This window comes from Telmatherina bonti (genome assembly GCF_933228915.1).
Source record: "Telmatherina bonti genome assembly, chromosome: 2".
NCBI lineage: Eukaryota > Metazoa > Chordata > Actinopteri > Atheriniformes > Telmatherinidae > Telmatherina > Telmatherina bonti.
Window position 1 is genome coordinate 11,831,118 of NC_136620.1, and position 26,557 is coordinate 11,857,674.

The following is a 26,557-nucleotide window of genomic DNA, read 5'->3' on the forward strand; positions in this document are numbered from 1 at the left end:
TATGTGCTGGTGTGTGTGAAGCTCACAGGACACACAAAGTTATTGTTATTTGTATTTTCACACATATACATGCGTTTATTGACTTCCCAAACCAAATATGAGCATGCATGCAGTTGTCTAATGTGTTTAATAATTTCACTGTTTACATGGAAACAACATTGTTTACAAAGGTGTGCAAAGATGACAACTTTCTGACAGCAAATAATTGGTCCTGAAAATAGAAATGGTTAAAATATGGTCTAAACTGGGAGCAGGGCTTGTGATTAAGCAGGTAGATGTTCTGGTTTAGGTGTGGTTGGTCTTCAGGGAGTGAATGGAAGTCGTTGCAATCATCACAAACTTGAAAGAAAGCCACAGTGCCAACGTGCGCGGTAAAAATCTAAATGGGTTATTCTACCTGATTATAACTTCCATCCCGTATATGTAATCCAGAATGGGGACAGGTGTATGGACGCTTTACAGGATGAAGCTACCAGCACGTGCTCTATGTCAGCATGTGAAGACGCCATGCTGCTACAGGATCACTTAAAGTCATGAAGACGGTCAAAACAAACACAATGATTTATAAAGCTATGCAAAACCTCCACGGTGAGCGTCTCTGCAAAGAGATGCAGAGTGACCACTCTGTATTCATTTAGCATCTCTCTGTCTGGATGTTTTGCTCCCGTGGTGGAGGAGGAAGGTGCAACAGAATGCTGTGAAGGTGATGGAGAGGAGGAGCAGACAGAAAGGAGAATCAGCCTGTGAGATTGCGTGTTAGCGGTGAAGTGACAGTTGGGTTAAACCTCCGTTTGCTGTGCTGCAGGGAGAGGCAGAGGAAGTAAAGGAGTCTGCGGTGCTGTGGTTCAGCCAAACAGATGTTTTACCGACATGGTGGAAATTAGACATACAGCATATTTTTTCTGTTTTAATGTTACTTGTTTATAAGTTCTTTTATGTGGTGCAATATATATTCTCCATGGTTTAACACTCTGAAGACGCCGGCATCGTCGGCGATGCCAGGGACCATGTTGTGTTTAATCCAGCATAGCTGTCGAACCATAAAAGATAGAAACTTACTCCCCCCCCCCCCCCCCCACACCCTCTTAATCGGGAGACTCCGGGCTTTCAGACGGTAGTTCCGGCATCACTGTAGCCCATTCATAGGTGATACAGTGTTGTGTCAAAATAGGTGTTCCAATCAGAGTCTTTATCTTTGGTGCATGACACGTGTTTTTGTCCAATCAGAGCCGATGATGCCTCAGGAAACGCCTCCAAACAGTGTTGATCACTCTGCATTGGTGTCATTAGCAGTCGGATAGCTGCCTTCTGTATTTACAAGGCCGATAAATTAGGAAAACAGCAGCTTTTACGCACGTTTACCATGTGTAATTGCTCAAACAAACATCTGCATTACTCAAGTAGTTTATTTCAACATAAACGACACGACGGCGTCGTAACAGATGTATAACTTGGTAACAGATACAGTGTGTGCAGCTGACAGTGATTTCAGAAAGCTTCAGTCCCCTTCAGTTCCTTTAGTCATGCTTCGAAATTATAATACTCTTTATTTCAAGCAAAGGAGCCTCATTTACATAGCAGTTTATGATATTTCAATTCAAAATTTTAAAAAAAAAGAACAAGGTATAGGACATTATGGGGCATTGACAGGTGGTGTTTATTAGCATTTAAACTAAAAAAAAGTTTATTTCTCTAAAATACCCTTGGTCCCCAGAGGGTTAAAGTAGTTTAGAAAGCTTGCTTTATTAACTATATGCAACAACTACATGTTCTGTTCCAAGGCCTGACTTTGTCTATTATCATCTTCTGGCAGTTGTTTTGACCAAAGGTTGTTTGTCGCTGTAACACACTGAGCTGCAGGCAAAACTCTCGAGACCTCTCGCTTACAACGACTCTGCGTTGTCAACAAACTGGACAGAAAACGGTCGATTTCTAGATTTATTTTTCATCAGATAAATTCCATGAGAGTTTTAAACAGAACAACTTTACAAGAGCAGCATGGAAATATATCGTATTAAGCATTCATTCATTCATTTTCCGAACTGCTTATTCCAATTCAGGGTCGCGGGGAAGCTGGAGCCTATGTGGGCGACAGGCAGGGTACACCCTGGACAGCTCGCCAGTCCATCGCAGGGCCACACAGAGAGATGAACAACCACACTCATGCTCACACTCATTCCTAGGGGCAATTTAGAGTGACCAATTAACCTAACATGCATGTCTTTGGATGGTGGGAGGAAGCTGGAGTACCTGGAGAGAACCCATGCATACACGGGGAGAACATGCAAACACTGACCAAACCAGCCAAGGATTGAACCAGCAACCTTCTTGCTGTGAGGCCACAGTGCTAACCACTGCGCCACCGTGCAGCCCCGTATTAAGCACATTTGACTTTATTTTGGGATGTTTTGAAGGCCTGAATTTAATATATTGTCAAGTTAAATTAAACAGATGGAACTTATAATATGGAGGGTTCATATTTTCTGGTAAAACCGAACTAAAATATCACAACTTGTTTTTCAATACTGTCCCAAATGTTATTTAACTTGGTTGCAGTTTTGTGTACATTTAGTTAACTGGCTCACAAATTAGCTGGAAAGCGGTGGCGAGAAGTCAGAAAGTTCCAGATTTATCATATCTAAAAGGCTGATGGAAAACCTGCTGCGAAGGATAAAGTTTATCCAAAATTCATGAAGACCAAACTCTGAACACAAGACCAAAACACAAGAAGTTGCTGACACACAGGAGCTAATAAGCAGCTTTACTTGTCTTATTCTTGTTTAAATTTAATTTCCCTCACATCCTTCCACAGTTTCACAAAAGGAAAGTAAAATGAATATCATGCTGTCTTGAATTTTAAGCAGCTGGGAAGTCATTATTCTGTTTGAAAGCCATGTTGTGAGGCTCCTGCTTGCATTTTGTTGTAGTTTGGAGGCAAGAAGACAGCAAACTAGCCTGAAGCACCATGTTTAAGAGCAAAACCGGTACAAATAGCCTTCATAATGATGTCTCAGTACAGCTGACGTACGTTATTGGTCAACATAGCATGGAAAATAATCCTTTTTTCACTAGATGATACTGGCAGATTTTATCCTGTTATTGTAGTGACTGAAAAAACCTTCAGGTTGTGACTCTGCTGAAAGGTTTTATCTTTTGTCTGCATTAATTACATGAAAAACTGCAGAGAATCAGATTTGATCAAAAAGCTGTACAGATCTCACACAGCTTCTGCAAAACTTTGAATAAACTTTATTTGATTTGCAGCTTGTCAGCTTGTAGAATGAGTCCAAGATGGTCGTTTACTCATCTATTCAGTTCAGCTTTATCTGTATAGCACCACTTTACTACGATGCCATCTCAGGCTACTTTCCACACACATCAGTTCGAGCCAAGTCATAATAAATAGCTACAGAGTTAAGGAAAACCAACAGCCTGCATCGAGTCTTGACTTTGATCCAATCCCCTATCCTGAGGCCACAGTGGAAAGGAAACAGTGATTTTTAATAACCCTGTGCTTTCTCCATCCTCTCCTTTCTCCACCAGGCTTGACCTTTAGGTCACCTTTTTAGCACAAAAACAAAGTATGCACCATAGTTAGACTGACTTTAAATGTTCTGTGTGGGATTCAGTCCAAACTCGGTGCAGTTTATCCCTAAATGCTGTGTTTTAAAAGTAGCCGAGAGAAAACAGGTAAACCTGCTAATTGAGCATGCAAGGTTTTGTACTAGAGCCTGTGGAAATGTGCACGTCTGCACAGTAGGCTGTATTTTCCACTGTCACCGTCTCGCCTTTCCTGTGCCTGCGGTAAATTGGAGTGGATTTGATCCTTTCTGATTGAATAGACAAGAAAAAGTGTCTGGCCTTCAGGTGTATACAGAACATGAGCGTGCCGTTAAGTCCAAATCCGATTTGTTGCCTTCTTTTTTCATAACATTAGAATAATAATCTGTTTTTTCTTGCAATTGTTCTCGGATACTTTCTGATCTTAATAATCTGAATATCCACAGCATTGTTTTTTTTGCCATCAAGCACCTACCTTTACACCATTTCTGAACATGTTTTTGGCTTGTAAATCATTTTGGAGTCGTTTAATGTTCTTGTTTTACAACTTGCGATTAATTGTGTGTTTCCAGGGATAACTGTGGAATGATGCCCTGTTTGTGTACACACTTGCAAGCCTCACTCCCCTCCCATCTCCTCTCTCTTCCTTGTCTGTCTCTGTTGCCATGGCCACTACAGGCGGTTGCCAAGTGATGAGGATGGCTCAATGTCGAGTAACGGCTCTGGGAAGCTGAACACCAGCAAGAGCTCCTCGGCCCGAAGGACTACTACTGGCAGCAGCAGCAAGAACGCCAAGGAGGAGCTGCACAAGAGGAGCACCAATGGTGAGGAGGAGGACACATAGGCAGAAGGTGGAAATAATTTGGGGTTAAAAGAGACTCAAAGAAGAAAACTGGTCCTTCTGGATGTCACTGCGCACAAAGCAAATCAGCATTCGCAGCATACTCTTATTAACTCGAGCTATCCACACATATCTCATTATATAATGATCATTTTCCCAAAATAAAGTAATTATTAAGTAATGAAGTGCACATGCACACTCATCCGTCCAGTGACTCAGCCTGCGTGACTGTGACGACAGATACAGTCATGTCAGAAGCTGTCACATGCCTGCTCATGCTCACAACCATTTTCTGTTTTGCTACATGTTAAAGGTAGAGTATGTAAGATTTTCAATATTTTCAAAATAAATGAACTAAAATAATAACTACAATCATAATTAGATAGTTTTTTAAACATGTAGGTTCCAGTATGTCCATATTTGATGCGTTATTAAATTACAAGTTTAATTAATGACAAAGACCCTTCTTGAATGTTTTCTGACCAGTAAAAAAAAGTACTTTTTTTCCACCAGTAGGGGGAGTATAAGCCCATTTATTGCAGAGCGGCTTTGAGCTACAGCTCACAAGCGATTCCTGCCCTCATTGGAGCTGGCAAGGAGGAGGGGGGAGTTTTGCTCATTACTGCCAACCTGTGGTCGTTTGTGGAGGTAGCAGTTTTGTGGTTTTGCTCACGACCTGGTGTTTGCCACCTGGTGGTGGAAAGAATCGCCTTGAAATCTTACATACCCTGCCTTTAAATCAGAAAATATTTGTTTGGTGTTTGGGATTTCAGCATTTAAGTTGCTTCCTTACGGCTTATCTCACTCCACAAAACACAACTTAAAATTCTGCGTGGAGATAAAAAGCCGCCAGACGATCCCGAAGTTTCTTTCTAGTCATCTCGCAGAGGAAAGTCAGGAAAGCAGCTTGAGAAGATGTGAGTGCTGTCACTTCAGGCCTTATTTGCCATCGTATGAACCAGAGCGTATGTGTGAGATAAAACTGAACCAGTGACACCCAGAAACATCCTCGTCTTGTAAAAGAAACACACTGATAAACTGCACAACTGGGTGTTTCAGAGTTAATTAGCTTCAACAGTAAGAAGCATTTTTTTCTTCCTAACCTACTTAAATAGACACAAACACGCAGCAGATCTGACACTGCTGCTGAAACACCAGGTTTTGATGGGATTTCTGTCAAAACAATGCAGGTTGTCACAGTCAGAATGATGCTTTTTTCCTAGAAAGAAGGTTATAGATGGTTAATATCAGCTTTTGTATTGTTCCGTTAAATATCTACTGATTCTTCTTGATAAAAATAATATTTTTGCTGCTAACTGATGTTCGTCTGTTATATGGATTTATTTCACTGTTTATTTAGGGTCAAATGTTAGTCATCAACAATGAGTGGTGTGAGAGCATGAGTTACTGATCAGTGCTGATGTCAAATAACTTTCACAAAACAAGCTACGTACAGTGTTACAGTGTGTGAAAGTTTGTGGACACTAACATTTTCTGTGTTGGTGCTTAAACATGTCTGAAAACAGTAGAGTGTATATGTTACATTTATAAAGGCAGATAAAGTTAATAGCCTTTATTTATCTCTAGGTAGGTTTGTTGAGATCCATGAGGAGAGAACACAAATGTTTCCATTTCTTCACTATAAATCCATTTGGCTCCATATTACTTATTATTATAAATGATTGAAATTTCTCCTTAAAAACAAAATATGTTATTGTCTGCAACCTTTCAGATGGTTTCAGAGCTGTTTCAGGACTGGTGTTATCAAGAATGAGCTAAGAACTGGTTTGATTTTCCACCAGGTGGGTGACCATACTGGAGCACCGGTTGGAAAAAGTAAATAAAAGTAGAAAAAAGGGCGTTGCTACATACTGCCAGCGTTTTGGAGCATAATGGCTCTTCTTTAGGGACTGTCAGAACATTGGGATTACATATAAGCTTTTGCTTCTACCCACCCCTTTTGAACATCTTGTCATCTTTTATTTCTATGGGGTTTTTTTTCTTGTTTTTGTTTATAGGTTTTATTATGTTCAAATAAAGTTTTTCAATCATTTTCAAGTTCTGGGACTGCAGAAAGGGGCGTCTTCGAGGTTCACTCTCGACGCATTTTGAGATGTTTTTACTCACGGATCCGTCTAAATCAGCTTTCCATACAGAAACTGAACAAAAAGTTTTTTGCCATCTTTGGAGTGAACTATTGGATTTGAAAAGACATAAAAAAAAAAGACTTCATTGGCAGCCAGTGAGTTAGCTAATTATTACAACTCAAGTGGTCAAGAAAAGTTTATAATATAAGAATAAAAGATTTTAAAGCAAACCTATTAAAACTTTTCCTTGACAGTTGCTTACTTTGGATGATCCTGCGTTGTATTTCTGTCATCACTGCTGCAGACACGCTGCTTATACCTCACTGATTACAGCAAAAACTCTTATCAGCCACTTGACATAACACAGTCACCACATCTGCCTATTTCATTGCTTTAAGATGCAAAATATTTGGAAAGTCAGATGTTATTACACAGGTTAGGCCGTGGGTGAGAGGATGCTGTACGAATTCTGGGGGTGGGACAGCCGGATGCTTGGAGTGGTTTGTCATGTCAGTGTAGCTGAAACATTTTATTTAAAAAAATGTTTTTCATTCACAAAAACTAAATCTACTACATTATTTACAAATAGAAAAAATTAGCCAAATTGTTACTGTAGGAAATAGTGAGTAAATTGCAGTTCAGAGCCCCTTCCCCCCACTTAGCAAACCCCAGTTTAAGGTCTGCATGCAGGACTAATCTACAGGAAATCATAAGTTCACTCGTGGATCTTGTTCTTGTTCCCGTTCGGCTTGTCCTTCTGAAGGGGTCGCTACAGCAAATCATGGTACAGTTGAATGTTTGGCACGTGTTTTAAACCGGATGCCCTTCCTGACGCAACCCTCTGCATTTAACCGGGTTTAGAACCAGCCCTTAGAGAACAAAAACTGGCATTAAGTTGCACTATTAGAACAAAAGTGGACAAATTGCCGGTGTGTGTTCATGCTGAAGGTGCTGCAGATAGACGCTATGTGACGGTAGCATGAAGCTCAACTGGGAGTTTATAAGCCTGTAACCCTCTAGCGGTTTCACTTGAGTCAGCAACAGTCGGGACTGATGACAAATGTGAAAATGAAAATAATTGGAGCTGAGTTGGAAAGACGTGAGTCAGAGTGAAGTTAGCTTCACCGACCTCTGTAGTCTCCGAGCCAGCTAACCATTCTAGACTAACACAAACAACGTAACGCACTCAATATGTTAAAAACTAAAAGCAGAGGCATCCGGTTTAGATAAGAATCTTTATTTCCACATGACATATTTTCATTTTAAAGTCCCTTATTAGTTCTTCAACAGTTCTAAACTTTCCATTGGTCCACCTGTCTTTACAGACAACAGCCATCGTAGCTGGGTAATATTCAGTTGCAACAAGAGAAATGAACAATCAGCAGGAAATATATCACATATTGCATTAAAACAAGATTTTTGTGTTTGTTGTTGCAGCAGTAGAAGTTGTCCCATGCAAGCAGCCAGAATTCAGGGTTTGTGTTTTCTTCATGCATCGTCATGATGTCCAATCTGGTCCACGATGTCTGCTGCTTGTGACGCCCACCTGACCTTGACTGTCACACTTGATACGCGATGCACTCACGGCAACAAATAATGCACGTTGAGCTGCTGCCAGGTTGAATGGGTGACTGTGAGTTTGCAGCTGAAGTTGTACAATGAAGCAGAGCGCCATATGATGTCAGTCAGGCAGTGAGTCATGGCGGACCCAACGCAACATAACACGGTCCATCTGCTGTTCCATGCAATAAAGTATCCAGCTTGGTACAGAGCTTCATATTATGTTTGGGACAGTGTATATTTACTGTGTAAAGCCAACGTTGCCTCATCAGGAGAAATATATCTTTACAAACCTCAACTAAACCTCAACTCAGTTTGTCATGGATGCTTTTGTAAATCTATGGTTTTCATCATAGGTAAATCTTGTTTTAAATGCTAAATGTACCATTATTTTGCACTGTAAGTATGGAACAAAACAATACAAGACCGGGACGTTTTGGGCTCTGTGTGAAGATGCCATTAAAAAAAGACACCAAACTGTTTTTCTCAAACATGCAACACGTACTTTCTCTGCTGCTTCTTTGTATGTTCGAACTTCTTATTGATTTTATTTAAAATTTTAGATAGTGTTTCTGTTTTCATGACATGTCATGTTTTAAGACCTTATGGATCATCAAAATAATATACACTACTCACACTACTTGTGAGTAGTGTATACTGAGTAGTGATCAATATACACTACTCACAAAAAGTTAGGGATATTTGGCTTTCAGGTGAAATTTATGGAAAATGCAATATGTTCATGCTACAGTGATATAATATCATAAAAGTAAGACATTTAAGTAGAAGGATGCACTACTGATTTCCTCATCTCAAAAAATTCATTCAACACAAAAGGTAACAACAATGGTAGTTACACCACAACTAAAAATGTGAACGTCTCAATATCTCGTCATGTGCCCTTGAGCATCAATTACAGCTTGACAACGACGTCTCATGCTGTTCACAAGGCAACTTATTGCCTGCTGAGGCATGGCATCCCACTCTTCTTGAAGGGCAGCCCTCAGGTCATTGAGGTTCTGGGGTGCACGGTTTCGAGCCTCTACACGACGGCTCAGCTGATCCCACAGGTTTTCAATGGGATTCAGGTCTGGAGAGAGTGCAGGCCATTCCATTTGAGGTACACCAGTCTCCAACAGCCGTTCCCTGATGATGCGGCCTCGATGAGCAGGAGCATTGTCGTCCATGAAGATGAAATTAGGCCTGTGCTGTTCATGTAGGGGCACAATCACTGGATTAATGATGTTATTCAGGTAGTATGGGCTTGTCACTGTACCATTCACAAAGTGTAGGGCAGTTCTGTACCAAGTGGACACCCCTGCCCACACTGTAACACCGCCACCACCAAAAGCTGGCCTGGTGACAACAGTGGCTGATGCATAGCGCTCTCCCTGACGTCTCCAACATCGTTGCCGGCCATCATTTCTGCTCAGTGTGAATCGACTTTCATCAGAGAACAGCACTGAGGCCCACTGGTTCCTCGTCCAGCGTAAATGCTCCCTGGCCCATGCAAGACGATGATGCCTGTGCCTGGTGGTGTGGTCAGGTACCCGTGCAGGTCGTCTAGCACGCAGACCACGCTGATGGAAACGGTTTCGAATGGTCTGACGTGACACTTGGGTGCCTCTCACCTCTCTTAAACGTGCCTGGAGTTGAGTGGCATTCATCATCCGGTTTCTCAGGGCAGTGTTCACAATGTAGCGGTCATCAGCACGGGATGTGGCCAAAGGACGTCCACTTCTAGGCCTTTCTGTGACTCTTCCAGTCTCTCCATATCTCTGTTGCAACCTGCTGATGACACTCTGTGACACTCCAAGCTCAGTGGCCACTTCTGTCTGAGAATGTCCTGTTTGAAGCATCGCAATGGCGAAGGACTGTTGTTCCATTGTTAGGTGTCGTCTTGGTCTCATGATGTCAAAATGTGAACAGCATGATGAGGACAACTGTTTAAACACCAGCTCTAATTGAACCAGGACATTTATTGGTCAATTCAAGGATCACACACCTACCGTGATTTTTGCCGTTAAGTTCCTTGTTAGAGAACAGCAACTTGTGCAAAATTTATTGAAACATTTAGCAGTTGGACATGTGCATTTAAAAGCTTAGAGAAGATCACATTAAGTTCACCTGTACAGGTTTGAATGCATTTTAGGCTTGTTGTGAAATTTCACCCAAAAGCTGAATATCCCTAACTTTTTGTGAATAGTGTATATGGATTGGTCAAAATATAAGACATCTTTTACTGGCTGGATAGTTCAGAGGACATGAAGGATGTAGGATGGACGGTAATTTAGATGTCGTCTTTGAGAAAAGTTCAGTAGTGCATTTTTAAAGTCCTGCTACTAGAAAATTTCTCACTGAAGTGCCCCCTAATTACAGCTAATTCAGCATCTGACATGCATCCTGTCTCTTCTCTGAGCTCTTTCCAGCCAGTCAAAGTCACTACAGTGTTCACTTGTTTTATCTCTCGCTCCGTCTTTCTTTTTATTGCTTTTTTCAATGATAACCTCTTGCATTTCTTTCCAGAATGAGCCATAATGTGTTGATATCCAGTTGCTGGAATGTAATGTGGTCTTGTCAGGTTTAATCCAGCTGTAGAGTGATGTGACTGGATGGAGGAAAAATGATGAAGAGCAGGGCAAAGATAGCTCCAGGAATGTGCATGGTGGATGTCAGTGTGCCATCAAAAGGAGTGAGAAGCAAAGTGTTTTAGAGTTGGAAAGTTATGTGGTGTTGCTTTAAAGCATGACTACTGAATTTTTGTTCTTAGAGTCAAAGAGGCCCCTTAATCACAGCTACTTTGGGATCTCTCTTTCATCCTGTCTCTTCTCTGAGCTCTCACTAGCTGTAAAAAGTCAGACTGATGTTGACTAATCTTTTCCCTGACTCTGTCACTTTGCTTGTTATTTCCTCCATTATTAGCTTCTTGCTTTTCTTTTCTGAATAGACCGTGGTCCAGGTCTAAACTAGCCAATGTGTTGCTATCTAGTTACTGGCATGTGACGTGGTTCTATAAGGCACAATGTCATGCCCTGGTTTGGATGAATAAAGTTGTGCCGTTTTTCAGCCTCAGGAGGCTGAAGGGTAATTATAACTCCAGGAATGTGCATAAAAACGTCAATGTACCATCAAACCTAATCAGAAACACAGAGTTTTATGGTCAGAATGTTACGTAATATTACTTTAAATCATTATACACAAAATAAATGACAGCAGGAATTGCTCCCCTGTTGGCCATTAGGAGAAATGCTTGTCTAGCAGATGTCTACGGGCACCCATTAGGGCCAAACATCCCATGAACACTTTCATAGAGATAAAGTTTTTACAACATGCCAGAAACAACAGCTGGCTCCATTTAAAAACCTTCTCTCCTGTTTGACTGTTACATTTTTATTATGATCATTATTACACTAGCTGGAGGACTTTACTGCTTCTGCTACTAACTCATCTGTCTTCCTCACAGACCCGTATGAAGAACATTCAGGATCTCTGCGTCTCATCACCATTAAGCCCATGACAGCCCAGCCAACCTACTCTTACCCTTCCTCTTCCTCACACAGCCAAGACTCTGTAGCTGTCAACGGCGAGGTTAGTCTGCACACACACACACACACATACTGTAGATATATATATACATATATATATATGTAAATAGATAATGAACACACACATAACTATAAGTAATGCACACATGCAGCACCTCTAAGGCTTTGTCACATTCAGATGTGAGGTAAGCACGCAGTGTTGGCAGTATAGGGAAGAGAAAAACTGGGACATGAGTCACACAGAAAAGTACAACATGGCAACGACTGGTAGGCGTGTTATGAGCTGGATCATTCAAGTTTGGAAATTGCAATCAATAATTTCAATTCTAGGGCTGAAAAAGTAATTAAGAAAATTTTCAGCTGTATGTATATTTGATAATCCTTTTGGTGTTGACATAATTTATGGTGTTACATCATATCCAGCTCAGAATGAGTTCAAACAAAATGATTGAACTAAAGAACTGCGTTATGTCACAATCTTGCATTTCAGCTGTCTGTTTATGAAGCCTCCCGTCCTCATAGTGACAACATGACGCGCCCCCCCCCCCCCCCCCCCCCCCCCCCGGGACACATTGTTCTGTTACTGAATTTAGTTGTTGTTGGAACAAACACTTTTCCTCCTCTAATCTTTCCCTCAGCCTGTCACATTTCACTCTCTTTCCACCTCAGCCTCTCTGCGCCTCTCCTGCTGAGACAGCAGCAGAAACAGGCTGATGATGAATTATCCCTCAGCCTATCTGACGTAGGACCAGAAAATCCCACTGGTTTCTCTTCAGTTTCCCAGTTCATCAGCTGCAACTTATTGGTCTGCTTTGGCAGAACATATTATGTTTAAGGGCACAACACATTCTTTTATTATCTGGAATTATTGCCAAAATAAAGAAAGAAAAGAAAAATTACTTTATAAAAAATTCAAACTTGTTTTAGTTGATTGCCTCTAAGCAAATTAACATGATGAGTGAAAGTCATCACTTGTGTTTCTGTTGTTTTGCAGGCGAACCATGTTGGACTGAAGCAGAAGTCGGACATCGAGCACTACAGGAACAAACTGCGTCAGAAGGCCAGGAGGAAAGGCTACGGAGAGTTCTCATTATCCGAGAGCCTCAACCATGGTTACAGTCACCGTGACTCCAGACACAGTCGGCACGACAACGGGATCAAAAAGGCGATGACAGCTGAGGAAAAGAGGGCTTCCTTTGCTGGATGTCATAAGAGGTGAGGTGTAGACTTCCTGGTGGTTCCTGAAAAGTAGCAAAATCTTGATTTTAACATATGCTAATGAGGAATATAAATCAAACCACTGCAAAAAAAGAAGGTAATTGCGAAAAAAAAAAAAAGCATTCCCACATAATGATAGTGCCATCACCGTGTTTGACTGTAGGGATGTACTGATGAGCTGAAGCTCAGTCGCTTGTTTCTTTCAAACATTGAGTTAAAAACTCTCTCAGAATTGTTTAAGTATTTTTCTAACTGGATCGGAGATTTAGTTTTCCGAGACCAAATCCAGTAGGATACAGTGAAAGTCCAACTCCAGTGTAAATCATATGTTTTGTGCTCACATGTCTATGTAGCATTTTTCGTGCTCTAAAGCAGGGGTGTCCAAAGTCGGTCCTCGAGGGCCGCTGTCCTGCAGGTTTCCCATGTATTCCTGTTCCAACACATCTAGCTTCCACTAAATGGATCAAACAGCCAATGATGTGCACAACTGATTAAGCGCTACTACTAATTAATTTGAATCAGGTGTGTCTGAGCAGGGATACATAGAAAACCTGCAGGTTTCTGGCCCTCGAGGACCGGAGCTGGACACCTCTGCTCTAAAGGATAGATCATGTGAAAAATTGGATCAAAACGGATTTTCTGAGTATTTCCGCGTTTAAATTATTGTGAACCAATAGCAGGCCACAAAAGGCGAGCTCAGACAGAACCTCACTCACACACCCACAAGGTGGCGCCACCAGCTCCCGCCCCTCCGCCCAATAACAGTCTGAGATGGCAGGTCAACGTGTGTGTGTGTGTGTGTGTGTGTGTGTGTGTGTGTGTGTGTGTGTGTGTGTGGCCAACTGGCAGCATGGAAAAATGGCTTCATCAGCAAGTTAATCATGAAGCTGGGTGCTGTGCCTTCCATCAAGTGGACATCCTGTATGTTTATCTTACCTGCATATCGATGAACAATGGCCAGTTGAGCATAAAGACATTACTGGTGGAGTTTGTCTCCCATCAGTCCATCGGTTAGGTTCTCCTAGCTCCACAGAAGTGACTGAATCTTATTCATAGTGACAATTTGCTTTCGACCTGCATGTCTGTCAAAAGCTCTGCTTCCAAACTTCACCCATTTTTAGATAGTTTAATTTGAACTCCGACATAAACCATCAGCTGTGACAGATGTGTCCAACAAATCCAGTAAAGCTCAGGAAAACCACAGTCGATTTATAGAAGCATCACAATCCCCGCTGACAGATGCAGGATGACTCATAGCACAGCCACCACGGCCACAAAGAAGAGAGAAAATTATTTTGAAGGTATGTTTTTGCCAATGTGGAGAATGATGCAGTTCCTGGAAGTCATAAGGGTTTAAAGCTACACACATGACAATCACTCTTCTTTTTACATTTTCTTCTATTTCGTTTTCATTTCCCTCATTATAGGAAACCATCAAGCTAAGTGTGTTATTGTTGGCTGATAACATCAGACACAAACAGCCTAATTTGTTTGGAAATTATTTAGTAAATTAGGACTTCTGATTATTCTGTAATAATAATAATAATAATAGCATTGCGTCTTTTCTATCAAGAAAGAAAAACTTAGTGTAGATCTGCAGCTGTGCAACACAGTTGCTAAGCAACATGGAAGAAGAAGCGAGTGAGAGGTTACTTTTGGCCAATGTGTTAATATTTTACCAGTTATATGGATAAGTGTCTGTTTTGTTTCCCACTATAACTCAGCGATTAAACACGTTCAGCCTGTAGCTGCAAGAAAAGTTTGAGCTCTGTGGAAATCTGTATGGCTGATTTAAGAATTTGTTTATAATATTAATTTTTTTCTTTATTTCTTTTAACTAAAACATCCATTTGGCCTCTTTATTGGGTACACCTAAACAAATAGCTAATCAGCCAATCACGTGGCAGAAACTAAACACATTTAGTTATGGTGACATGATTTCAGTTCAAATGAAGCATCAGGATGAGGAAGAAAGGAAATTTAAGGGACTTTGAACATGGCATTGACTGCTGATCTGCAGGGAGTTTTACCCACAACCATCTGTAGGGTTTACAGATAGTGGCCCAGAAAAAAAAAAAATATGCAGCTGCTGTCTGGACTACAGTCTCCTGTAGGTCAGAGGACAATAGACAGACTGGTTGGAGATGAAACAAAGGCGACAAGATGTAAAATAAGCACTGGTTCCTTCCAAGGTATGCAGAATAGCATCCCTAAATGCACAACATTTCTGCAACACCAGGTAGCACTCTAAGAACACACTCACCCAAACTGGACAGTAGAAGATTGGAAAAACTTGGCCTGGCCGGATGAGTCTCCATTCATCTCCACATTCAGATGGTAGGATAGTAGAAAACATGGACCCATCCTGTCTTTTATCTACACTTCAGACTGCTGGTGGTGTCATAATATGAGGATGCTATCTTGGCACATTTCACCCCATTTGCACCAGTATGGCATGGTTTAACCACCACAGCCTACCTGAGTATTGCTGCTGACCATGTCCATCCATTTTTGAGCACAGTGTAGCATCTTCTGGAGGATACTGGACCATGTCACAAAGCTCAAATCATCTCCAACTTGTTTCTTGAACATGAAAATATTCCACTCTAACTGACACAGAAAGAAAATGGGCTGACTAAGTGATTGAAGGAACAATAGTAAAGAATAAAATAGACATGGAAGGAGAGCATCACCCTAAAGCAGGGATCTCCAACTCCACAAGAGCAACGAATCCTGCAGGTTTTAGTGTTTCCCTGCTGGAACACACCTGACCCAAATCAGAGGCTCATTAACGGGCAGGTGCAGAAGATGAACCTTGGTAGAGAATCTCTTTGTTTGAATCAAGTGTGTTGTACCAAGAAAACACTAAAACCTGCAGGATGGTAGCGCCCCTGCTCTACAGTGACAGCTGAACCAGTAACCTACTGGGAGCTCCAGTCATTATGAAAGTCCAAACCTCCGCAGCGGTATTAATGTGATCCAAACGAACAGAAATAACCCCTTTGTTCCCCTTCAACTGATCCAAGTATAAAACTCACTAATTGCTTTTTCAATTAATTTAAAAACCAGTTCCACAAAATTATTTTGACAACTGCAACAACCAAAAATGAACCTTTTGATTAATTTTATATTTAAGATCTGTGTTAAAATACTGCTAGCTAAAGTGTATTGAATATGATGCTTACAGAAATGGTATTACTTCACTGTTTGCTTTAGTTTCTTTGTTTTTAAAATGACCAAAATAACAGATTAACAGTCGTCCCTACGGTGTCATTTCACAACAATGTCATCTCAGGGTGCTTTACAGACACACCAATTCCAGCCAATTCATGATAAAAAGCCTTGTTAAGAAGTTTGGGTGGATAAAGCTGCAAAGATTTGACAACGACCTCCAAAGTGAAGTTTTCTTGCAACACAAGGCGAATCCTGTCCGTGTGAAATGGAATCAGAATCTTTCGGACGCAGTGACATCCTTCACATAATACTGCACACTCAGACCCAGTTTAAGCCATGAACAATAAAGACTTCCTGTTGTATGTGCAGCTGTATGTTTGTAATTCACTTGGTCTGGTGAAGCAAAACATGGTTAAACATTTATGCCGTCAGTGACGATGCAGAAGTCACATCCACCAGATAACTAGCGGTTAGCACGCGAGGCTGCTGATGTGTTGGGCTTATAAGGATGTGGCACACACCTGGGTGTGTCGTTAAAGTGTTACTGCCCACTAGAGGTCTGGTATGTGCACTACATCTCTTCTGGTCCTATTTGTGTTTCCTCTGCAGAGATAGCAGTCATGCTGCTGCTGTAAATACTAACAATCATAACAACTTGGATGCCTATGAATGTAACATTAACTTGAAGGGTTAAAAAAATCGAAAATCTGGATTTTTTTGCTTCACAATTTAAATTTTTTTTCCCAGATAAAATCAAACTAATCCATTATAAAATTTTTGTCATTTTTGTTTTTATTGATCTTTTTACTTGTCTTCTAGGGCATTATAGCAGCAGAATAATGGTTTGGCTACTGTGTTGTTTTTTCCTAATTGAAATCAAGAAAAACAACAAGCAAAAAAAAAGGTTTTGTACATTTTTTCTTTTTGTTTGTTTTTATTCTACAAAAATGAGCAATATCGAAGAATTGTGAGAATCGCAATTTAAATCGAATCGGCACACAAAAAAATTGGAATTGAATCAAATCGGGACAAAAGCATATTGTCACAGCCCGATTAACTTGTAACTCTGACACCAAGTCTTATTTCTCTCCTGAGCTTCAGGTACTCCCACCCACGAGAGCCCACCTACTGGAGCCGGCAGTCTCTGAGCAGCCCCAGCCCGGTGGAAACAGAGATGGACCTGCTGGTGCTCAGGGAGAGATCCAGGAGGGGCATCCGCAATAACGGCTATGATGTAAGTCACTGAACCCTTCATTCCTCTCCTGAAGCAGCGAAGCACCAATGATGCCAGCAGAGCTGGAGACATTTCAGATTAAAAAACAAACTAGAACATATACTGTACAAAAGTTTTCCCTCTTTTTATTACCATTTGAAGTATAGACCCTGCACATCCCCCAGTTTTAATCAGGACATCAGATTCACCAAAGATCTAGGAGTTGAAAAGGTGAAGGATTTACGTTTGCAGAGATCCAGAACAAAAAGCACCATGAATGTGCAAAGCTTTAAAGTCCGATTCAGTCACAAGCTGTTAAACAGCCGCTCAGGTCCAACCTCTGACCAGCTGAGTCACACACAGCAAAGATGAAACGGGTCACTTTATGCTGTGGCAAAGTAATGCACAAGCACTTTGTCAGTCTAATAGAATAATCTTCTGAGAGCATTTTGGGCTTTAATGCTTCCCTTGCTGCGCTCTCTTTCTCTCTCTCTGCGGCTTTCAGCTCAGACCGAGAGGCTTAACAAATTACCCTTTGATGAACTTTATAAACCTCCACCAAACAGAGATAAAGAAATGCAGAAACTTTCAAATCAGAAGGAGCCATTCCTTCGTTTTATCAAGAGCAAAAGATGGAGAAAGACAAAAAGGAGATAAAAGTGGATGGATGAAGCGAGCATGAGTGAAACGCCATCGTTCTGCTTCCCCGATGCACCATAGTAACAAGCCACCGTGCTACCTGGCTGAATGTCAATGACTCTGAATATGATTATAGCCTTTTCATGGATTCAGATGGGAGATTCGATAGCGGTTAATGGCCCTGCATGCGCAAATGGTTTAAAGCTGGAGAGGGAGAACAGAGAGGATCTGTTAGTGCGAAACAGATACAGAGATAATACAGAGATAATACAGCATCCTCAGCTATATATGTAGTCACTTTTTACTTTAATGAGTGAAAAGCAAGTAACAGATTGAAGCATCGCACTGTTTTCTGCTTTTGTTTTGTTTTAAATTGTGTGTTTATACTGTGATTTATGGCTGTGATGTCATATTATCTTTATTCAGTTAAATATTTACTATACTCTGTTAGGTTATTATGCAGCTCTGTTGCTCAAATTAATGAACCAGAGGAAATATAATTAAAACTGACAGAGGAGGTTATTGAGTCTGGAAAATTAACCTGATGTGCTGAATCTTTAGTGTACATGGAGATTATTTAGCTATCATTCTTCATTTAAATGTTTAAGCCTAACTCAACCTAAGAACATGACATGATCTTAGCAAAAGAGAGGACAAGACCCGTGTGAAGAAGAAACTCTGTTTAAAGTTTAACATGGAGCAGAAAACTATTGCTGTTTTTTAAATTTTTCCATTGTGTCTTATGCAAGTATACTACAGAAATACTCTGAAACAATGGACACAGTATGAACACCAGACGAGGCAGAGGACTCTTGATGGGATCGCTATGTATTTACCCACAATGCAATGCTACTTTAAATGCAAGCAGTGACTTTTCTTTTTGTAGTCCTGTATTTGGTCTGCTTGAAACGGGCCGAGACCTGCATTTGTAGGCGGACCGAGTCCCCTTCTTTGGTCCAAACAAAGCGGACTTTCTGAGCAAACGGACTTGGATTCGAATCAAAAAGTCTGATGTGAATGTGTCCTAAAGCAGTGCTTTGATCCCAATAATACAGTATGTTTTAATGGTTTTAAATTTGGCACTGAGATCACAAGACCATAATCAGAGACAATAAAATATCCTCTATTTTCCTAGAGATCGAAATAGTTGTTGAAGAAGATTTGTCCTAAACCTCCTGCTGTGGATGTCCACTGCAGTTGTTATTTTTTTCCCTTTCAAGGTTTACTTCTGGCAGGAAAACTGTTGCTCCTACTGAGCTACAACCATCTAGCATTATAGCCTAAACTATCTGAAAACCCCTCCCAGCCTGGTTTATCCGCCACAAACCCACCAGTGGCAATGTGGGATTCGCATTTCTTTCCTTATTTTATTTAAAGACATTACTTCATATATGTTTCATTAGCGAATAAAGAAGCAGGTATGTACTTGTTAGGAGTGCATAACGCGGTCTGATGTGCATTCCTTGGGGATTATTTGTTCAGTAAGAACTTAACAGGTTTCTGAGGCAATTAGGGATGTGTTCTGATAACTTATTTAGAAACTTAATACATTTTCATACTGCTGGCTGAGTGTGTGTGCGCGTGTGCTTCCCCCATAGGGTGAACCAGAACCGTTTGAGGAAACCAACGTGGACCGTCTGATGAGCTCTCTTGGTTACGGAGGCGGATCCACTGGTACCGGGAACAGCAGTTTAGGGGTGAAAGCTCACCGTGGCTCCGACTCCTCCACACTCAGCTCACAGCCATCCATTGACGAGGTCCGCACGCAGATGCACATGTTGCTAGGCAACGCTTTCAGCCTGGCGCCTCCGGACCACGACCCCCCTTCCCCTCCAACCAAGTAAGTTTGTATTTCTCGCTGACACTTCGGCTCTCAACACATCTGCATCTTTTACAGTATTGTGTGACGAAGAAAAGAGAGAGGTCTCCCGGTGCGCAGCTTGAACTCGCTTTGGAAGAGCAAGCATCCCACTCCTAAGCTGTTTATGAAAAAGCAGAACAGATCAACAGTCTGAATATGTTTGCACGGCTCACCGGAGAAACACTGCAGATATAAGAAAAGATGAAGACAGGAATGTGTCGACTCAAGTTTGCGTTTTGTATAGCTAACCCAGCCAGACGATGGTGAATCTTACCGATGTTTCAGAATTATTTTATTTAGTTTGATCCGTTTTCTGTGATCTTCCTTAGTCTTCAGAAAACACCGTAAGAGCGACAGGACAGAAACATAATATGAGCTCCTTTCTTCATAAGTAATAAGCAATAAGCCTTAGTGTTATAAACACACAAACATCTATTCACCAGCACAACATTTTAACAAAGGACAAGATAAAGTACTTTACAAACAAAAGGCTCACTTATCAAAAACATAACCTCGATTTCCTACAGTTTAAGGTTCTGATATTGGCTTAGCTGTTACAAGAATAATGCATTTGAACACTTATTATAACGAATCACATTAAAGAAAGGCTGCACAGTGGTTAGCTGTGGCCTCACAGCAAGAGGGTCACTGGTTCGATCCTTGGCTGGGGAGGGGTTTGGTCAGTGGCCTTTCTGTGTGGAGTTTGCATGTTCTCCCCGTGTATGCGTGGGTTCTCTCCGGCTTCCTCCCACCATCCAAAGACATGCATGTTAGGTTAATTGGTTACTCTAAATTGCCCCTAGGAATGAGTGTGAGCGTGAGAGGTTGTTCATCTCTCTGTGTGGCCCTGCGATGGACTGGCGAGCTGTCCAGGGTGTATCCTGCCTGTCGCCCAAAGCCAGCTGGGATAGGCTCCAGCTTCCCCGCGACCCTGAATTGGAATAAGCGGTTCAGAAAATGAATGAACGTTAAAGAAAACAACAATAAAATGTCAGAACAGAAAAATACCTTGTTCCCATTCCAGCTAGGCGCTTAATTATAAGAATTCCGAAGCTTTTGCGGTACAACAGCCATAGCTTAGATCATGTTAATTCCCTCCGTTGTTACAGTCAACTTCCTGCTACAAGATGATAGAACCGAAAGTTCACAAGAACAGCGCCAAAATAAAAGCCTTTACTGTGGAAACAGTAATGTCGAAACAAAAGCTTAGAAAAGTGGTTACCACACAACAGTGTTGTAAATAAAATCACAGTTTTGGGTTTACTAAGTGCCTTTTACATTTTGTGATAAGGTTTTTCTCTCACTGACAGCCACCACCATCACCACCATCACGCCCACAGCGCCTACAACCCGTCCCACACCAGCCACTACAGCGACGGGGTGACCAGCGCCCCGGGAACCATGAACCACCCGTGTGGCGGCAGGCAGAGGAGCGCAGGCTATGAGGACATGCACCAGTGTAGCCTACCCAAACCAGTAAGCTCTGAACAGCAACGTCACAACTACATTTATTTTACAACCTTATGTGGAAAGTTGTGTCAATAAAAACGAACATTTAAGGAGTAAAACATGTCTGTACATGATGCTGGATGAAATGTTGCCCCAAAACCAGGCAGCAAAGTTGCTGGCTCTCACAGCCAGAATATGAAACATTTTCACGCATTTCAACCCAAACACTGATCCACAGACATCGCAGAATGTGCAAAGACTTCACTTTACTTAGCTTTAGATGCCGGAGAGGCGCACAAACGTCTCCAAAACTCAAAAACACCTTTCATGTATGATAAGTCATGACAGTGGAAGCAAAAGTCGTGAGCGTTGCTTCCAGATGTTTATGGAGTCTCTCCTCGGAGTTTACTGAGAACCTGCTGCAGACTCACACAGTAGCGCGATCTGGATGAGGCTCTGCTAATTATGAGGATGAATAACGGCAGCAGAGCGGCAGGATTGGTGAGGATCTGCACACAAGTCTGCCGCCTCAAACACACTCACAGTTTGGGTGACAGAGTCTCAGGTCCTCAGGTTCGGTCTTTAGCTGCTTCATCTGGTTTTTGTTTGTTGCTTATGTTAATAAGAATATTACTGTTTTATAGTTTACCTGAAAGCTTCACATTTGTTGTGATGTGGTGCAAATGCGTAAGATTCATATACAGAATATGAGTTAATCATAAAAGTTGCTGCAGAAATGCTGCATTAGTCTGTGTAATGACAGAAAATACATTTTATTGTTCCCTAAATGGCTGTGATTGGATCCAATATCATTGAGAATCCAAAGTGCTTTTAAACAAGTAGTCAGAAATTTGTTATAAAGATCAAAACAAATTTATAATTTGAGGAATTATTATGTTTTATGACTTTTTTCTAGATCGGAAATCCTCAGTTCAACCCTTTTTTTTTTTTTTTTTTAACTTTTCTTTCTCTCAGTTGATCCAAATTATAAAAAGTCCTGACATTTGGACATATTTCATCCATCAGAACCCGCCCAACATAACATCCACCCACCTTTCTGGTACCTGAATTAGGAATAATGAGCATATAGGTTGGGGGGGGGGGGGGGGGGGGGGTTATTTTTGTTTTCTGACTAAAATCAATGTAATATCATGAATAAGCAGTGGTGGAATAGTTGCAGTGTTAAAGGGCAACATTTTACCTGTAAGCCCTGCTTGTATATAAATATTACGTAGAAATAATTCAGTTTTCACTTCATTTTTGTGCAAGTTATTTTGTAATTTATGTCAGGTTTGTCCAGTTCCCTCCTGAGCCGTGACGGTACACTTCATAGCAGAGGTTTTATCACTTTGATGCTTTTTTATTTCGATGTTTGCGCGTTCGGAATACATTGTTGGTAGAGTTTTCCACTGCTGGCTCACAACGAAAACCTGCTTGCACACAGCAGAGGACACGTCTCATGTGGACGTTGTGTCAAGCTTATCTTACGGCTGTCAGTGTTTGTGCTGCACTCAGCTGATCAGCAAAGGAGGAGCTTTACGGAGGTTAATGAGACTGATGACTGGACCGCCACCGTCAGATGAAGCTTCCTTCCCTCTGTGTGTCCGGCTCCACAGCCGTGGTCCACTTGTCTGTTTGGGGTTGTGTATTTATTGCATTCTGTTATACTTAATTCATCAAGAGATTTAAATGACATTTATGTTCTCCACAGGGTTTCCGCTTCACCCAGCTTCCAGATATGGGCATCGGTTCTCCCCCACCGTTAATCCCCTCCAGACCAGGACCCCCACCTGGCACTGTGCTCCAACGGTAACTCCACAGCCAAGAAAAAAAAAAAAAAAAAAGCATCCACACACATACACCGTCCCCTCACTGAAAGACCCCCTCCGTGTTGAAGGCTTGACTATTTGATGGAATCATTCACCACATTTCAGAGGAAATAATCCCACACGGTATTTACAAGACCTCCAGGATGACTCCCAGTTAAACTGCAGCACCGGGGCTAACGCTCCATCACATAGAGGTTTACAGTTAAAGCTGGAGAGTACACAGGAGAATACAGACTGGGGGGGGGGGGGGGGTGTAGACAGCATGGGAATGTTAATCAGGATTATTTGAAGTGACTGCACCTCTGTGGTCCGTGTATCCGTCTGCATCACGTGAACCGAGCATCCTCTTCCTTTCATTGCTGTTGCCGTGCGCGCTGTGTTGCTGGGCACTTTAGCACTGCAGAGAATGATTGACTGTTCGGCTGCTGGGGCGCACACGGAGGGGTGGGCTCGCCATCTACAGGACAAGCTGGCAACACCACGCTTTGCAGGGAAAAGCTGCGGAAGCATGGGAATGAATTCAGCCCTCTTTTAGCCATCATTTGGACATTTCTAGTTTTAACAGATCTCTGAGTTATAATTCTATAATTAAGGTGAGTTTAATTTAAAATAAAACCCACAAGCATGTGACCACTAATATTATGTAACGCACTTTTTTAGTAGTTAATCAGTCCTGCTCGGCATACATCAGCTCCTCTGTGCCCTCAGGGAGGAAGAGAGCAGCATGTTAATTCCTCTTTAGTATGCACGGTGCAACATTAATGTGCTCAGTGCATTACGGTCATGAGATTTGCCAGCGACCTCATCTGTCCTCTGGTCCTGTGGCGTAACACACACAGTCATTGGTGTTTCTGCAGTGCAGGGGGACTGTGCTTTGATGTAGAGCAAGAACTATAATCATGCACTGTGGTTTGCTGAGAGAGCGGTACCCTGCAGAGATAGCTCAAACACTGAGGTTACAGTTTGCATCAAGACTCTCAAAATGTCAGCAAAATACTAGAGATCGAGCCTCACTTAGGTTATTTGGGTCAACTATGTTTTTTGTTAGCGTGTATTTTTTCATGGAAATGATCCAGTTGTGTCTGAAAATAGCGTAAATGTCTAAAGCTTTACATCATTTGGTGTTTCTGGATCAGTGAATATGCTAATTACCGGCATGTGATCTGACATGGATATGAACTTTGATGACTGTTTGTTATCACACAAATTAGAAAGCGTGTTGTTAAATGCTAATGTTTAATGAACCTTCATCTTGTTTACTATTGTAGCAGAAATGTACAGTCTGATTATATCTTTATGCACATTTATCTTCATGTTGATACATATTTAGCATTCGTGTTAATGCTAAAGTCAGGTTTATCTGAGAGCAGTGCCAGACAGAGAGCGGTCATACTGAATGTTTATGAAGATTTTACAGCCACGGCTGTCCAACTCTGGTCCAACAGTTCTGCAGGTTTTTCATGTGTCCCTGCTCCAACACACCTGACTCAGATGAATGAGTCACTCTGTAGAACTTTATATGCATTAACTGAGAGCGGTTTAGCAGAGGCTTCGAGGAGGAAAAAATGCTCTTAAAAGGTGGAGTATGTAAGAGTTTCAATATTTTCAAAATAAATTAACTAATAAAATAACTACAATCATAATTAGATAGTTTATTGAACATGTAGGTTCCAGTCTGTCCATATTTGATGTGTTATTAAATTACAAGTTTAATTAATGACAAATGACAAAAAGCACTTTTTTTGCTGGTAGGCAAACATTTGAGAAGGGTCTTTGTCATTAATTAGTATTGTAATTTAATAACACATCAAATATGGACAGATTGGAACCTACATGTTTTAAAAAAAACTAATTATGATTGTAGTTATTTCTTTAGTTAATTTTTTTTAAATATTAAAAATCTTACATACTCCACCTTTGAGTAAGAAAAAATGGGAAGTATCATTTTATAAACTTCTTCATCTTTATTTTAATATGTATTGTTCTTAGTTGTTATTGTTTTTAGGTTTAGTTCATCCTTGTTTCTACTTTTTAACATTTTAACTCCAGTATGTCCCTCTTAGGAATCCTCCATCACTGCAAAAACTGAAATCTAAGTGAGATTAAAAATCTTAAAGTACACATATGCTTTTTTTTTTTTTTTAAAGCTAAGATAATTCTTAGTTTTTATGCCAGAGAATTCCTCTTGTTTTAAGAGTATTTTTACTTGTTTTGGGAAGTCTTGACAACCAAATGTTCTTGTGTCGGTTGGCAGGTAATTTATCTTATTTTAAGCAACATTTACATAATTTTTGTATATTTTTTTCTTGTTTTTTAAGCCTGAGTTTTTGCAGTGATACCAGGAGCTATGCCTGCTCATACATATACATAACATAGCAAACACATTATGTCTCAAGAGGCGCTGTCTCAATCCCAATAACTGTGTCGGTAAGCTTAAACACTGGACAAATAAAAGATATTGAGACTAAATAAAAATTTAAGATAATAATAAACATCAAACATAAAAATAAAAGACTAATAAAAGCATTGAAATGAGATTACAAAATTTAAGAGAATAAAAACATCATGTATAAAAGTTAACATGTAGTAAAATAAGAAATAAGATTTAAAAAAAAAAAAAAAAAAAGGGATAAAAACAATTATGACTTCAAAAATGATCCATCCAAAAGCGAATTTTTAAGCTGCCTCTTAAAGATGCGATCGGTCCCAGCCGGAATAATAAAGACGTCTCTTCTCCACCATCAGCTCCACCCCGGATGTCAGCATGAAGCCTCGCGTGTCGGAGGCCTCAGAGCTGCAGGCCCAGCAGCACAACGGCGCCCCATACCTGCCGCTGTCCAGGACGCCCTTCCCCGCCGTCACCGTCGACCAGTCCATCAGCACCTACTCAGGTAGGACGGAGTTTAACGCGGACGCCGTTAGAGTGCACTTTCACTTTCCTAACATTGTTCATTACGTCTCACAGGAAACCCAATAACAGCCGTCTACGCTATTTCAGCCAACCGCCCGGGCTACTCAGATTACTTTGTCATGTCTCCACCGTCCTCCTACCGAAGTCCGTCCTGGATGTCCTATCCGCCTGAACCTGAAGACCTGCCACGGCAGTGGAATGACACACCTGTGAGACACACACACACACACACACACACACACATCTCTGTAATGTTAAATAGACCGCACGTTGTTAACTGTCTGATGTGAAAGGCTTTTTCATCGGCTGAAGCAGCTCTTGTTTCATCTCCCCACAGAGCTCACGCCACCTGGAGACCATCTGCTGAGGTGGACATCCTGCAGAACTGAGTGGGAACACTCAGTAAGCTGGTGGGTCCCAGCACGTCTCACGTTGCCGTGCTTTGCATGTTCATTGTCTTTAACGGTGCATTGTGTAACAAAACCAAAGGCGAATGGAAGAATTCCATATTGTTTAGTTTTTTATATTGTATATAAAATTTTTTAGACGAGTTTTTTTTTACCATGGTGTCTCCTAAAACACAAACAATGAGACATGAGACCCAGCTGAGCTTTAAAAAGCTTTATTAGGTCCTGGAGCACCAACAGGATGCGTAATGTGCCTTAAAAA

The 26,557-nt window shown here is 41.2% G+C and overlaps 1 protein-coding gene across 1 annotated transcript in view; it reads left to right on the forward strand.

Moving 5' to 3' along the window:
• The window catches only part of kiaa1549la (KIAA1549-like a), a gene marked incomplete at both ends in the record, with an annotated part of 161,564 nt that extends 135,309 nt beyond the window's left edge, over positions 1-26,255 (forward strand). Inside the window, 10 exons of the mRNA XM_079249890.1 lie at positions 4,240-4,385; positions 11,513-11,637; positions 12,589-12,809; positions 17,088-17,220; positions 19,437-19,678; positions 21,010-21,175; positions 22,860-22,957; positions 25,723-25,868; positions 25,943-26,097; positions 26,226-26,255. Of these exons, the coding sequence (XP_079106016.1) occupies positions 4,240-4,385; positions 11,513-11,637; positions 12,589-12,809; positions 17,088-17,220; positions 19,437-19,678; positions 21,010-21,175; positions 22,860-22,957; positions 25,723-25,868; positions 25,943-26,097; positions 26,226-26,255 (1,462 nt within the window). The remainder of the gene's footprint in view (positions 1-4,239; positions 4,386-11,512; positions 11,638-12,588; positions 12,810-17,087; positions 17,221-19,436; positions 19,679-21,009; positions 21,176-22,859; positions 22,958-25,722; positions 25,869-25,942; positions 26,098-26,225) is intronic.
• Between the last annotated feature and the right edge of the window lie 302 nt (positions 26,256-26,557).